This window comes from Cryptomeria japonica, chromosome 10 (assembly GCF_030272615.1).
Source record: "Cryptomeria japonica chromosome 10, Sugi_1.0, whole genome shotgun sequence".
Lineage (NCBI taxonomy): Eukaryota > Viridiplantae > Streptophyta > Pinopsida > Cupressales > Cupressaceae > Cryptomeria > Cryptomeria japonica.
In genome coordinates, this window is record NC_081414.1 from 697353175 (window position 1) to 697370016 (window position 16842).

The 16842-nt window shown below is 35.6% G+C and overlaps 1 protein-coding gene across 1 annotated transcript; it reads left to right on the top strand.

Annotated features, from left to right (window-relative positions):
* The first annotated feature begins 12880 nt into the window (after positions 1–12880).
* On the top strand, positions 12881–13978 carry LOC131057535 (F-box/kelch-repeat protein At5g15710-like). Its single transcript, XM_057991700.2, has one exon. It carries the CDS (start codon positions 12881–12883, stop codon positions 13976–13978), a length of 1098 nt encoding a protein of 365 aa, XP_057847683.2.
* The last annotated feature ends 2864 nt before the right edge of the window (positions 13979–16842 follow it).

Here is a 16842-nt window from a genome sequence, read left to right on the forward strand (position 1 = left end):
ATCGTCCTCAAGTAGACAACACCAAGGACAACAAATAGAAGAATGAGAATAACATATAGAAGAAGTAACAAAAGAGAGGGGGAGAGAGTCTACTATGCTAATGTAACTAGTCTAGCACGCCATCTACCCCCCGATCTTGCTGATCAATGTTTCGGGAAGGCAGGGAACACGCTAGAGGAGGAACATCCAACACAGCAGATGGAGCTATCACAAGATCCAAACAAGGGCTATGTTCATGTTCCGAGCCACATTGTTCTTGTCTAGGAGCTAGGATAAGTGCTTTAGAAAATTCGTTAGATAAATGGTTATCAACATCAACAAGTTCATATTCACTATCAGAAGCAAGAGGAGTAACATTTTCATCTATATCATCATCAAGATTTATAAAAATAGGATCTTTAACTCGCACAGGATCAAGACCATCATGCATCTTATGTTTAGGAGGTTTAGGCTCAATGTCCGGCTGAGGAGAAAATGGAATAATGCTTGTTGAAGGTGTTTTTGGAGATTGCAAAGTTTGAGCTCTAAGACGACGCTTTCGCCGGCGTTCACGTGCAGAACGATTTCGTCTAGTCTTAGTAGGAAGTTGCGAAGACTGAGGAGGAGGAATGTTCTCATCCTTAGCACTTGGGTGTTTAGGTTGTGGTCTCTTAGGCTGGATAATAGGAGAAGAAGAAGGTCTCTTCTCTCTATAAAAAGAAGGAGGAACTGCTCCATATAAAGGAGGAATATTTGGTTTAGGGAGAAGACCAAGTCCATCATGACGAGGAGGTATAGGTCTACTCTTAGGAAGTTTATTAGGTATAGACATAGTCACATCCATAGGGATGGGTTGAGAATCTTCTTGAGGAAAGACATTAGTTTTATCTTTCAAAGGAAGAACTTCCTTCTCAAGAATGATAGGAATGTCAAGTTTAGGTGTTCTAGGTTCACTTAGAGATAGGATCATATTTGTTTTCCACTTTTGATAAGATTTGAAAAGATGATCACTTCGCGGAGGAAGAGATTGGAATTGTTTAGGCCAAAAGTAATCAAGAGGAACACTAGAGGTTCTTTCAGCTGGTTTAAAGAGACTATGATTGACAGTAACAACTTCACCATTGTGGGGAAATTTCAAACACTTATGAATAGGAGAAGCAATAGCTTTCATGGAAGATAGCCAAGGATAGCCAAGCTTCACACGAAATTGTTCGGAAGATGGAATAATAGAAAAGTTCACATCAAGAGATTTGTTATGGACCTCAATAGGCAATGTAATGGAACCAATTGCAGGAGAAGAAAATGCATCAAATAATTTCACAATCACATCTGTTTTGTCATATATCACTTGATTCAATTGCAAAGTAAAAAGAAATTCTTCAGTAATAACATTAACCATGCACGAAGGATCAATAAGCACTCCACGGCAAGGTGTATTCTTAACTTTTGCAACTATTTATAAAGGACCATCAGGTGCCCTAATGGTTTCGCTAGAATCAAATGTGATGGAAGGTTCTTCAGGGATTTCTTGCTGCTCTACAAAGTTAATCACATTCGGAGTCATAGACACAAGACCATCAGATGAGAGAGAGGAATCATTAGTCTCAATCGCATTAGAGGTATGAGAAGGCAATGGATCAGTGAAAATCTGAAGATTTTGATTAGGAGGAGCTACAGATGTGTTGCCTTTATCATTCACTCCAGAAACAGAGATAGTATTATTATCAATCAAATCTTGAATTTTACCCTTTAAAGAAAAACATTTTTCAGTATCATGCCTAGGCTGACGATGAAATTGACAAAAGGCTTTGTTATCAAAATAAGGTGAAGTAATCTTTGCAGGATCAATTTGTCTTATAGGAGGAAGAGAAAGCACATTTTGTTCCAATAACTTATTCATAATACTATGCAATGATTCATTCAAAGGAGTATACTTTCTTTCTTTCTTGAAAAATTTAGAAATAGGAGGCACACCTGATGCTGCATTCACATTGTTGTTGATGATGTTTTCATTGAATTTGATGGAATCTCTGTTCGGTTTAAACTTCCCAAATGGTTGTTAACTGCTATCACCCTTATCACTCGGAGCCATAGGATGTGATTGTTCCATTTGACTCACAGTCAGTTGATAATTGTGAAGAGTGGCGCACAACTGTTGGAAAGAAGTAAACTCAGAAAACAGAAGTTTGTCTCGAATATCTTTTTGTAAATTAGAAATAAAGATTCTTTGAATATCATTGTCAGGCACTGGAAAAGAAATTTGAGCATACAAATGCTTATATCTACCAATGAAATCAGTCACTTTTTCTTTAACACCTTGTTTACAATGCATTAAATCAATCAAAGTAACTTTAGGACTTATATTGTTTTGAAATTGTTGAATGAAAGCATTTGCAAGTTGTTCGAAAGAAGTAATAGAATAAGAAGGCAACGAGCAATACCATTGTAGGGCTTTGTCTCTTAATGTTCTAGTAAATAGTTTTGCAAGCAACCTTTGGTCATAAGCAAAATTGGTACAAATTGTTTGAAAAGTCTTAACATGTGTTAGAGGATCTCCTTTACCATTATAAAGTTCCAAATGCGGGATTTCAACATGTTTAGGAGGAATAGCTCGGACAATGTCAAGAGAAAGTGGGCTCGCAACATCAAATGTGGGCACACTAAACTTAGATTGATTCATAGAGGCAATTTGTTGCTGTAAAGAAGAGACAGTTTGTGCTAGATTGTTAATGGTCGCTTCAGTCGAAGAATTCATATTGGATGTGTTAGATTGAGATGGAGGTGTTATGTTATTGAAAGAAGGTAGAGAGTAAGGTGGTGGGACCCTATGATAATTAGTCATAGGAGATGATTGGACAGGAGGAACACTACAAGGAGGAATAGAATGATTAAATGAATTGCCCCCTTGCGTCATGTTCATTTGTGATGATATAATAGGCACACTCATTGAAGGGACGAATGAAGAAATCGGATTGAATGAAGGAATAGGGTTAATTGAAGAAGAGGGATTGCCCCCATGACTGGTGATCACAAGAGGAATGTCTTGTGTAGAAGTAGCCATTATGTTTGATGTAAAAGTAGGTATGCTAGCAATAGAAGTCATCAAAGGAATAGAATGATTGTCTTGAGTAGGAGGTTGTGTATAACCTAAGGTTTCGGCACAACTCTTCATAGGCATCACATTTGAATCCACAATGTGTGCAATACCACGCAAAATATCAATTCCATTCTTATCACTTTGAAGCATATGTTTTAGACCCTCAATTAAAGGAAGAGCTTGACTATCAGGGTATTCTTGAGACATCCATTGTCGAAAATCGTCAAATTGGTTATCCAATTTCGAAAGTTGTTCTTCAGAAACCTCATGGAGAGCTTCTTCATCATTAGGAGGATTAGAGGAATTACCCATGTCCTCGTTAAAAAGGCCATTCAAATTAGGCTCCATCTCCTCAGTAGTTAAACCTCGGAAAGACTTAATTCTACGGCTTCGTCTAACGGGAATAGTGTAAGTAGGGCTTATTGTTGTAAAACTCATGCACTAGAGAAGGAGAGAAAATTTTGAATTTAGAGGTAGCAATTTTCAGTAAGATCAACCAATTTTCTGGATTTAAGCTGTTAAATGCAATCACAACAGTCTCCCGAAATTTCAGAAAAAATGTCCGGGACCGTGGCGCCCGGAGTGCAACACGGTCCCTGCAACTTTTTTCGAAATTTGCAGGGATGAAAGGTATGATGATTTTAGAGCTAATCTGAAAAAATTGAGTGATTTTACAATCTGTAGATAGGCCAAATTAAAGTTGTAATCTCAAAATTGAACCCTATCAAGATTGTCGAAAAATGCAAAATTTGAGTTTTTAAAAAGAGAGGGAAACTGAAATTTTGAATTTTATGATTTTAGAGGGAATGTCAAAAGCAATGCAAATTTTGAAATTTGAAAATTGACTCAATTTCACGCAAAATTCAATTTTGAAAGCGGAAATCAAAGTTGTTGTAATTAAGCACTTAATTTCAAAAGTCACAAAATGCAAGAATTTGAATAAAGCACTGAAATTTTTAATGAATGATAACACACTTTTCAGATTTAGGACAGTAAGAACACAATTTTGACACAAAATTTTAATTTCAATGATTTTTGAATGATTAGAAGCCTTAGACCAAGCAATCACAAGACCAACTTTGACTGTAATTTTGAAAGTGTTATAATTGACAAAATCAGCCAAAATTCTGGATTTTAGCAGGAAAATACAGCAAGATCTCGCTCCCGAAATTTTGGAAAAAATGTCGGGGACGATGGCGCTCGGAGTGCAACACGGTCCTCGCAACTTTTTTCCAAATTTTCAGGGATGAAAGATATTGTGATTTTATTGCGGAATTCAAAGTTACAGTTGATTTGGAGATGTTTTGATTGGTCAAATTGTCGGACAAAGGTTGAATTAAGAGGGTTTCAAAAATTAGGGTTTTGACATTTAACCACTTAATTTTCAGAATTAAAGCACAAATATGAATTGAAAATTTGTAATAGAAAGGCAGATCTGAAACAGGCATTAACATTTAGACATTTCGCAAGTTCAATTACCAAAAAGAAAATTTAGGGTTTTTATGCAATCACCTCTAAAATTTTGCAAAAGATCAAACATGGAAATGTAATCAATTTTTTCAGATCTAAGCATGAAAAATCAGAAAGGATGTTCACATCGGGTTCACCAAAATGTAAAGCGGAAAAACCGTGATCGAACCCTAGTTGTTCTCCCCTCTTCCGACTCCGAGGAGAGAGAAGGGAGGTTCGCTAGGATTCGATGGTTTTTCACTTAGGGGAGAGACTTTACATTCAAAAGAGGGGTTGAAACTCATAAGATCCAATCCCACGCAATGCAAGATTGGATGCTAAATGAATTTCAAGGGTTAGGAAAGCAAGGCTACCCTCTTTTGTAAAGAATGTTGTCAAGGAAATTAAGCTAAGCATGCATAGAAAGTCATAAAGATTCGCTTATAAACTGAGTTCGGGTTATAAGATGAAGCTGCGGACCTGGAATTAGCAGTAAAATGTCGATACGGTGCTGTCCTGCAAATTTGAGCAAAAGTTGTCAGGATGATGGCGCCCGGCGCCACGGTCCTCCGAAAAATCCGCGAAACGAAGGGGGATCTGTTCATCTCTGCACAAGGATTCCAGATCTTCAATTTCAGCCGCGTACCTGCAACCTACACACAGAAAAGCGAAGACGATTGGGGGGTTAGGGATTGGGGGTTTGCCTTTAGGTCAAACCCCGGTTTTGGAATTAACCAAGAAATGAGCAAGAGCTGTAAATGTAAATGACTGTAAAACAAGTACTAATACCTTGTTCTAAGGATGTTTGTATCCTTATGTTCGAAGGTTTAGATGTTGTATGTTGTATGTTGTATGTTGTAGCATGTAGTATGTGATCTCCTCTTCAATGGTTGAATCCTTGTCTTGAATGCAACACTTAGCCTTGAAGGGAGACTTGAGATGATCAATTGCTTGAAGGAATGCTTGAATGCTTGAATGCTTGAGTATAATTTCCAGGCCTTGTACACATATCCTCTTCATATATCAAATGAGATAGAAAAATGTAGTTTATATACTTGTCATTTAGGGCTGATAGACTGATTTTCCCGACCTTAGGCCGACCAGGAAATGTAATTTCCAAATTGCAAACAAAAAAACCCGAGCCCCTTAGGAGACTGGGCCCAAAATAGGACCCAGGGACCAAGGCGCTGGGCGCCATGGTCCTGGGGACCAGGGCGCTGGGCGCCCTGGTCCTGAGGGACCAGGGCGCTGGGCGCTCTGGTCCCACCTCCCGGGACAGTAGGGTGCAAGGAGGTTCAGGCCAGGGTGCTTGAAAAATGCAGTTTTCAGTGTCGTGAGCAAGTTTCAGGGTCTCCATTCAGGTTGCGTGTTGCGTCGCCATCGTGAGGACCGAAATGCAGTCGAAATTGCAAGTGTCACAATTTTAGGACGCTACACTCTTTAATATGAATGTATATATATTTCCATTGGGTTATTCAATGCTATGTGATAAGTATTTTTTCATTAATTTTAAGAATTTTTTTCTCTACTTTTGTGGCTTTTGTAATTATTTATTATTTTTTAACCTTGGTTTCTTGTTATACATTTTCAGAAATGAAGGTGAAAAATATATAATGAAAATCTAATTTCAACTATAAAGTAGATTTTATTAAATGCAAAAGGGAGAGGGACCAATAGTTGTTAGGGATAACTTCGTCAACATGTAGTCGTCACATGCATGTTGCCATCCCATGGAATATCGTAAGACCTTCGTATTTTTTTAGAAATGTAAAATGGACACTTAACTACTTAAAACTAAGTTTTGAAGGCATGAATCCTCATGCAACTCATCAAAATAACACATCTACTGTAGAGGGTCCAAAAAATGACTTTTTAAAGATTCAACCAAAACTTAATCTAAAAATACCTAGTAATTGAAAAAATATATATCATTTCTTATTAGTAAAATGCCATATTTTTATTTAGAGTATAACTTATATGCAACATAAATGGACCAAATACATATTAGTAACCGTAAATATTTGTTATCTCTAACTTGTAAATCCAACATAAATGGATCAATAATTGAACAAAAAATAAAATTTGTTGTTATAGAAAAAACACATTATTATATAAAATACAACTTATATACAACACAAATGGACCAATAGTTGAACACTACAACTTGTTGAAAATACTTCTCATTTCATGGAAAAATACACAGTATTTTTATGCTCACCTTTTATACTTGTGATATGACAAATTATTAATATGAAATACTCCAATGAATATACATTGCTACCCCAATAGTTGTACACATAGGAATACTATTTTTTCCCTATGACAACAATACTTGCTTAAACAAGTATCTTATTTTATTAAATGAGTATCTTATTTTTTAAATGACACACTTATAGTGGATAGTTATAATATTTTATTTCAAAGAAAAAACTATTTATTTTGCTTGTTAATGAATGTATATTTGTACATTTTAAATATACCATTTAAAGGTTCTTATGTGTTCAAGTATAGGTCTATTTGACCAACATTTGGTTATTTTTTTATTTACATGTGGACTATTTATTGATAATATATAGTACAAATTTGTGGTAGGATTGGATATTATGAGCACAATTGCTATAACAACTATTGGACCCCGTTCAACTACTGGACCCTCTCCCCTAATCAAATGGACACTATAAGAAAATAAACTAGCAACTCAAAGAAATATAAAACAAATGAATTAAACACATACTATCATTTTTGTTCCAAGTGTGGTTGTCGTTGCACCAAAAGATCAACCCGTTAATGTTTGATACAACCACTAGACTTATAGAATCCACAGGAGGTGGTTAAGCCATGTCAAAAACCCAAGAGTTGCACTGCATAACACAAGGAGACCAAGGGCGCACACCTTGCAACAATCCCCCCCCAACGCAAGCGAGGGGTTTGAACCTATGACTAAGCTCTGATACCACTTGGTATAAGTGTGGTTGTCGTTGCTCCAAATGATCATCTTTTTAATTCCCAATACAACCACTAGACTTATAGAATCCACAAGAGGTGTTTAAGCCATGTCACAAACTCGAGCACTGCACTACACAACACAAGGAGACCAAGGGCGCACACCTTGCAATAATTTTTACACGGGGAAACCCTTTTAGGAAAAACTCTAGAAAAATTACATATAATCCTTCATTTCTTCTCTTCTATCTTCAGTTCTTTACTTTTAAATAGAGTATTTCACTCTTGCTAATTACAATTGCATTGTATCACCTTAGGGTTAGTTTATATAGAATTTGCACCCCCTAAATAAGATATACAAGTATTTAGTTATTAATCCAAATTTATTCCTTGGATGAATACAAACATTTAGTGAATAATATTTAATATAGGTTACAACCATTTTACTCACCTATCCAATTTAGACTCTTAGTTGTTAATAGTTTTTTAAATAACTTGACAACTACTATTTATCATCATAATCTTTTTCCTCTTTAATTATAGCCACCCAAAATGATCAAACAACCTCATATAACCCCCAACAAAAGTTGGATGCCCCAAAAACCTTATCCTCCAAGAATCCTTCTTGATAAATATTAAATTGCCTTACCGTACTAGTAAAAATTAATTATAATAACAATAAAATCTTGAAATCTATGTCTCAATATATTTATAAGGCTTCTATTAAAGGTAAACCTCCCCTTCATTTGGCCTCATACATAGGATTTATAATTTCCATTTGGCCCTAACCCCCTCAAGTGGGATCCCCATTGTTGAATTTGGGTCCACTTACGAACCTAGCTTATATGTTGATCTCATTGTCACCTCATCCAAATCTGGTGAAGTGTCTCATTTGAGTTCTAAAATGCCCATGAGAAAGAATCCAACACACATGGCCAAATTTAAAGCCATTGCTGCCTCAAAAAAGACCACGATGTGGAACCCCAAATTGAGGTGCACAAGGATGTGTAGATCGTTGACGAATTGAGTTCTGATTATATTTCCTCAGATGAATCAAATTCCTCTAAAACTATGGGCTTGGATTGGTCCCTTACCACTAATGTTATGGATGATGTTAACCCTAGCATTCCTCGGGCACAAACCCTCCTCGACTACCAATACCAAGACCTTGAGCTTGATTACGATCCTCACCAAAATTGTGAAGGACCCGCATGATGGTGTGCAAAGGAATATGAATATGGAGATAATGAAAATTAATAAGTTCTAGGCAGAAGGTGAAGGTGAAGCCAAGGCTAATACCTAGTTAGAGGAAATTGATGATGATAGAGTTTTGATATCTACTAATGAATTTATTAGCCTTACGGAGAAGTGAGATAAGGTGAATGTGGGGATTGAATATTTGGATGCCAAGCTCAAGATGACTGGGACTAAATTGTAGGTGGAAGAAATAAAGTTATCTCCAGAGGCCAATTTGGCTTGTAGGAATGCAACCAATATGCATAACGCCTCCTTGCAAGATATCAAGATTATACAAGACAATTTGAACAAGAAAAGGGAGAAGAAATAGAATCGTATAAAGGCCCTGATTATGGGTTTAGGCCCCAATGAGTCCCTGGTTAAAGCCATCCCTAATTTCTCCTTGGTGTCCTCCAACTTTGGGAATGGCTTGTGCAGAAATGTGTCGTTCTATGATAAAAAGTTAAGCTTATGCCAGGATAAAAATTCCCCCATGTAGTTGGCCATCTCTATGCCTTTCATGGGTGGTTGTTTTAGTTTTTTTTGTTTTCTAGTCTTCCTAGTTTTGTTGGTTTTCTAGTTGTTTTGCTAGCTCCCAAGTTACCTTACCAGGTTTTTGTGTTGTGTTCGTGGGGGATTTTTTGCTGGTTGTGCATCGATTATGCATCCTAGGTGTCACTTTGCAATTATGTGATAGTACAGGCCTATCCCTCTTTTATTAATCAAAACAATAAATCTAGATGGCAAAAAAGTATTTATTATTGAGATGAAGTCCTCATCCCTTATGAATGACTTAAAAAAATATTAAGAGAAATTAAATACATAGGATTTATAAGTTTAATGATATCTTTTTCCTAATATTCTCCCACTTGATATCATAAACTATAAATACATCCATAGGAATACATAAGTCAACTAAGTAATAGGAAAAAGACCTGTAGTCTTCCTATACCATGTAAAAAAATTTATGACGAAAGGTTTAGTAAGTGAAGTAACAACATTCTCTTCAGTGTCAATCCTAACCACATTATTAGTTCTAACATAAACCACACAATAATCAAAAGTACGAGTAAGTGTACAAAGATTGAGGACAAAAATTGGTCATGCTACTTTTGGGTCTGATGCAAGATATAATACGAGTGGTTTATAATGGGAGTGCACTATAATACACTCACATTTCCAAGAAGAAAAAATAAATCACTTTCTCTTCCCATCTCTCTCTACCTATGTATATAGCTCACACTCTCCCTCTTAGACTATAAAAATGAAATAAACATTTAAGTATAAGTGATATTTACATATGGACATTTACTTTCTATACTTTAACTTATATGCCATGTATATAGTTTTATGATGTTTGACAATGGTTTTGGATATCAAGGAGTTATAATGAAAATTGTAGGTTTTGGAAGATCTTATAAAATTCATCTAGCCTCTTATTCGAAATAAGATTTCCTATGAAAGAAATGAAAAAGTGTCAATCAAGAACTAAGTTCAAAACATAATTGAAATAAAAACCTATGAGTCAAGAAGATAACCAATTTCCATTACCAACACTACATCCATACCTCTCTTTCTCTTTATTTTTCTCTGTACCTTTATTTATTTCTCCCTCTACCTCTATCTTTCACTATTTATCTCTATCTCTAGATGCCCCTCTCTCTATCCATCCCTATCTCTCTCCATCCTTCTCTCTTTTTCTCCACCTTCCTAGAACTATATATTTATATCTCTATTTTCCTCTCTTTATCTATCTCCTCCTATCTCCATCTCCTTATCTCTCCATATGTCTCTACCTCTTTCTAACTCTTCTCTCCATGTCTCTTCCCCCTATATCTTTTCCAAGTTATATCTAATTATCTCTAGAAACCTCTCCCACTTTCTATCCCTCTCTCTCCCTTTCTCTCTATTACTCCACTTTAGATATATCTCTATTTTTTTATTCTCTCTTTTTATCTTCCTTTCTGATGGAAGTGGGATGGGAAATCCCCCCAAAATCCCCATCAAGAAATAAGATTTAAACATTGTATATGGTGAAAATGGATAACAATAATAACGATATTGAAAGGCTAAATGAATTCAACCACAAAACCCTAGCCTAACAACAACAAAGATCCACCATAACATATGAAGATTACCTAAGACAATGCAAATGAAATGAAATCACAAAGATTATACCATCACATGTCCAATAGGGTTTGGATCTCCATAATTCCTATCTCCATTGATCTTGCTTGATATATTTGCTCTCAGATTTTATGTGCACAAGAGCTCAACAAAGAACGGAATGTGGTTGCAAGTAGGATCCCCTATGTTCAAAAGCGTAGTGTAGTCAAGTAGTCAATGGGGGGGGAGGTTGAATGCATAGTGAGTTAGGGTTTGATAATGAAGGAAGCATATCCTTATATAGAGGACACTATATGAAATGGAGGGATAAGATTGAGAGGTGTAAAAGGAGGTCGGCTATGATTAGAGGGTAGGTAAAAGAAATAATAAAATAATGAAAGGGGTAGGTAGTGTATGAATTAAGAGATGAATGACATGTGTCATGGGTAGAAAAGGTTAATGAATTAATTAAATAAATAAAGATTTATTTAATTAATAGAAGGAGTGAGATCAATTAAATAAATAAGATATTTATTTAATTTAGGAAAAGGATAATTAAATAAATAAATGTATTTATTTAAATGAGAAATAAGGCTAGAAGAGGATAAATGAATTAATTAAATAAATAAAGATTTATTTAATTAATAGAAGAATTAAGCTTAGATAATTAAGATTTATTTAATTAGACATGACAATTTTAGGTGTCTACAAACATAACTAAAACAAAAAAAACCTTTGAATTAGAAGGAAAATTAGACTTCGATACTAATAGGGAGAGACTTAGATATGGAAATGGAGATGGAGAGGGAGAGGTAGATATAAATAGAGATATATTGAGGATCCAAGTTATAGAGAGAGAGGGAAGAGATAAATACATAGAGAGGGAGAGGTGGAGAGATGAGAGGAGAAATATTGAGAGATAGAGATAGGGAGAGAGATATAGTGAGGAAAAGAGAGATATGGATATAAAGGTCTAATAAGAGAGGGGGGAAAAGATGGATGGATTAAAAGAGGGAGACATATCTAGAGATAAAAGTGGAAAGGAAGATAGATATAGATATAAAGATATATGGGGAGATGGAGAGAAATATAATATAGATGAAGAGAAGTGAGATAAATATAGAGAGATAGGGAGGTACAAATGGAGACAGGGGGACATATGGAGGAGGATATAAAGAGATATAGATGAAGAGGGAGAGGAAAGTGGAAGAGATATAAACAATTAGACAGACAAACAAACAGACAGACAGACAGACAGATAGATAGATAGATAGATAGATAGATAGATAGATCGATCGATCGAGATAGAGAGAAATGGGGAGATAGAGATGGAGTGCAAGGAGTGTGAGAGATAAAAGAGGTGATGGAGACAAGTAAGAGAGAGAGGTATTAAAAGAGATGAAGAGAGAGGGAGAGAGATAGAGAGAGATAGAGATATAGAGATTGAGAGAGAGAAATAAGGAGTTAAAAATAGAGAGGTAGACAGATAAATAGTTGCTAGAGTAAGGCAAAAAGAGATATATGGTAGAGAGAGAAATAAGGAGGGATAGCTAAATAGATAGAGAAGAAAAAGGTGTAGGGAGAGGGAGAGATAGAAGTAGAAAGGGGATATATCAATATAGATATAGAAAAAGGGAGAAAAATAGTTATAAAAGAGATGGAAATGGAGAGAGAGAAGAGAGGGTAATATATATAAAATCTAAATTTGTTATTTTAAAAAATACATAAATATATTAAATAAATATATATATAAAGATTTTCAAACAATATTTTTTATTAAAACTGAAAAGATAAACAAACCTCCTACCTTTAGAAAAAAAAAACTAGAAAACATTGGTCAAACTACCTCCTCAAAGATTTGGTATTTATGTGTGGACCCTCTCTTATCTTAAACGAACGCTGCATTGACAACAAAAATTCCTCATCGCCGTGGTTGGTTGGCTTTCTTTGACCATGATTTTATACCCGCGATATGACTCGATAAGTCTTTACTCGGCTTCTTCGCTCTTTACTCATTTGCTATAAATATTTTTCCATCTCTATTTGGGATAATCGATTCCAGTTGTGAAAATGGGTGCTCTCAGATTTCATAAGCAAACAATGTGGTCAGATTTGCCTGAACATCTCATGGAAAGGATACTGGGATGCCTTCCAGTGGACTGCTTCCTCCGTTTCAGGGCTGTTTGCAAGACCTGGAATGCTCTATTCTCATCCCAACATTTCAATTCCATAGCAAGAAACAGCCAGCCATTTTTCATTCTTTGCCATGCCAAAACCCAATTGCCCTCGCTAATCTATTCCTTTATCACACAAACTTGGCGAACAATTTCTTTATCTTTCATACCTCATGATTGCCCCATCAATTTCACAGGATCTGCTTCTGGGCTGCTCTTGGCAGACATTAACGCCAGTGTCTGCTTTGGCTTTAATTCTCCAACTCTGTGTGTTTGCAATCCTCTTACCCAAATGTACTTGACGCTGCCAAAAATGATTTCTGTCAGTAGAATTATGGCCAAGGCAACTTTACCAGCAGGGAATAAGATAGACGAATATACAATCATGGTGGTGGGCATGAGCAGCACTGGTACAGTTGTAGTAGAAGCATATAATTCGTCTACCAAGGCATGGAAAGTTGCAGGCAGCATTCCTGATGTGGTTATAAGAAACGAAAATGTGTTCTTCTTCACGGGCTCTTTGTTCTGTAAGACTGCCAGTGGGGGCATAATGGCCTACAATATTGAACAGGGGATCACTTCTGTCATGGCCATGCCCACAGCAGACGCGAACAATTTGTGGGGTCGACTTGTTTGTTGTAAGAGTGGTGTGTTTGTGGTTGGGGCAATCGAAGATAATCACCGTTTGAAAGGCGTAATTATGTGGGAGTTAGTTTTTCAAAAGACAGCAAAGGAGGATTATAAGTGGGAAGAGATTGGGAAAATGCCGAGCTCTGTGTGTGAAGAATTTAGGAGGAGCTCGAATTCAAATTGGTTTGAATGTGTGGGAGTGGGAGATAAGATCTGTTTCAGAGCTAATGAGAGCATGGAGATACTTGCGTATGATGTGAGCACAAGCTCTTGGAATTGGCTGCCCAAGTTTCCTGCAGATTTGAGATACGTGAGCATGCAATGCCTTCCACAGGAAATTATGGCTGGCACTAAATTCTCTTAAGTTTGGTTGTGATTTTGTGGCGGTTCAGCAACTCTAAAGAATCAAAATTGGGACTAAATGCAGGAAGGAGGTGGACATATATAATTGTGCACGGCATATCCTTGAAAGTTTATTGTTTGATTATTTTTTCTTGTAAAATAAATAGCTCGCCGGTCAAACGTATATGGGAAAATTGCAGGAAGGAGGTGGACATATACAGTTGTGTTTTGCAAATCCTTGGAAATTTGTTCTTTAATTGCTTACTGTTGGATCGGTGAGTTGGGGTGTCATTGAAGCCTCATTTTAAAAATCTATAAAATTTATTTACTTCAATAATTTTGGTTTGAAGGCGGCTAGACTTCTTTTTATTACTTAATTTAATTGTTTCAAAGAGCTCGTTATACGTTTAAGTCGAAGTCTTTGTAAGCCATCTTTGGGATGCACAGTTGTTGAGAGTTTTCCATCGTTGTACTCAAATGTTTTCTTGTTCATGTAAATGACAGCAACAAAGCAAACAACTTTCGTCATTAAACGACGTAACGTTTCTTCTTGCCGCGTCGTTATTTGTGTTACCCTGCAAATTGCTATAATCAATGATATCTTTCATTTGACTTCAACTTTTCTGTATTAAAAAATCTGATTAATATTTTTCTTTTAAACATAATTGTTGGGCTTTAAATCTATCAAATCAATCATTCGTTTACGTGTGGTAACCCCTCGTACCGTAAAGAACAGTGCGTTGAGACGAACATCCCGGCCGCCATGGATGACACTGTTTAATTATGACTTTCATGTTTGCGATTATGATTTAACTGTACGGAATTCGTACTTATCTAATTAAACATTTGGCCATCCGTATTAGGTGAAATTAACTCAAGTGATGAAAAATGGGTGCCCACAGAATTTATCTAAAGTAATATTGATAGAATTTTTTTTAAAAAATTATGTGTAACGTATTGACCATCTATGGTTGATTTTGATTTGGATGGTTCCTCTCGGGAAGATGAGGTGTCTTTTATTACTGCTGTCAATTTCACCATTATGGCTCCTCCTGTCTTGACGGATTCAACTCCTGTTGCTTCTGTTGCTTCTATTGCTTCTGATTTGCAGCTCCGTTCCACACCTAGCTACTAATTCTGCTCGTGAAGACGTCTCTTCACAGCAGCCTGTTGTTGTTCGTCTACAGCAGCATGCTGCCGGTCTACAAAAGCTTTCTGATGGCTCCACTATTGGTAACCCAACGGGATTCTTACAGCTTGATGATGGTTCCAATGATAGTATCGATTTGACTGTAGTTTGTCGCAAGCGGAAGGGGAAGCCCTCCCCATCCCTCCATGCTCTTCTTTGTGTTGGTTATGGGTCGTAGTTGGTTAGACAGGTTTTTTTTTATAGTCTCTGATTATGTAAAAAGGTCGGCATTCTAGTTAACACTGCATTTAATCAAAAAAATATTTTCTTTTATATTTTATTAAGGTTAATGTAAGAAAATATGTATATATTTTTATATCTGGTATTCATTTAGTGTCAAAATTGTTAACATGGTACAAATCTCCTTTTATTTGATATCAAGTCCAATTTAGGGTTGAAGGAGAGAAACTATTTCTTGTGGTATTGATTTTTGTTTGAGTGAAAATTGGTTATAAATATTTTTGTTTTAGAGAAAGTTATAGGGAACACTTCTAGAATGTATATGGACAAGATCAATGGAACACACTAATGGAACAAACTTTGGACTTTGGAACACAATGTTGGAAGTTTAGACATCTCAAATTTACCATCAATTTTTTGTACCAACTTTCCTATATATTAATTAAATAAACTAGTATTTAATTAATTATTTTATCTATTTAATAACATAACATTTCATCTTATTTTATCACTTTCTATTATTTTTTAGCCCTATGTTTATAACATAACATATTTTCCTATAGGTGTTGTCCACCCACGATAATTGAATGTATTCACTTTGTGAAGTAGTGCATATGTAGATTAACACTTCTACTCTATCTTTCAATGCATTTGCATATCAATTCTTTTGACCTATCAATTAGCACTTCCAATATTCTCATCATTTTTTTAACATTTTCCTCATTTTACTTTCTATTTTTTCTATTTTCTAGTTTACCCTTCCTCATGAATTTTTGAGCTAACCCACCCTTTATTTTGTAGATTTTCCTTATTTTCTACCCTATCCACTAAATTCTTTTTGAGTATTTGAAATCAATGTTCACTTCCACCCTATATTTTAGCACCTCCACATTTTCATCGTTATTTACTCATCCACCTATAGGATTCAATGTGTTTTCTTGTAGGCCTTTTCTCCCATATTGAATTAACATTTGCACTCAAGAACAATGCATATGTGGATTAGCACTTCCACCTTATCATTCAACATTTCATGTTGAGAGATTTTTTTTCTTATTTCTATCATTTTATGTTTTGTCATTTTGGTTTTTTCACTTTTTTTTTTCTATTTTATAGCACCTATCTATACTATTTTCATCATCATTAAAATTCTAATGTGTAGATTTGTATAGTTTTTCTAAAAGAATTACTAACATTTATCTACTATTTCTATAGGTTCATAGTTTATTTCTTACACTCTATATTTTAGTGACACACATATCAATACATATGTAGATTGGTGATCATCCTAGGTTGTTCCATTGTCATGTTTTTTAACCCTCTTTGCCATTTTTTCTCATTTGAAAGATCTATTTTTGCATGTTTACCCACACAATGTTTGGTCTAGGTGACCTACCATGGTGGATGTGACATCATACTCCCTTATATAATACTTAATACTAGTAGTACTATCTTGAAAAGGTTGAGTGGCCTTATGAATTGGGTAGTCCCTTGCTCTACATTTCAAAATCCATACCCTA

Excerpts from the sequence above, each read along its gene's own strand:
- LOC131057535 (XM_057991700.2), top strand. The coding sequence starts at position 12,881 with ATGGGTGCTCTCAGATTTCATAAGCAAACAATGTGGTCAGATTTGCCT.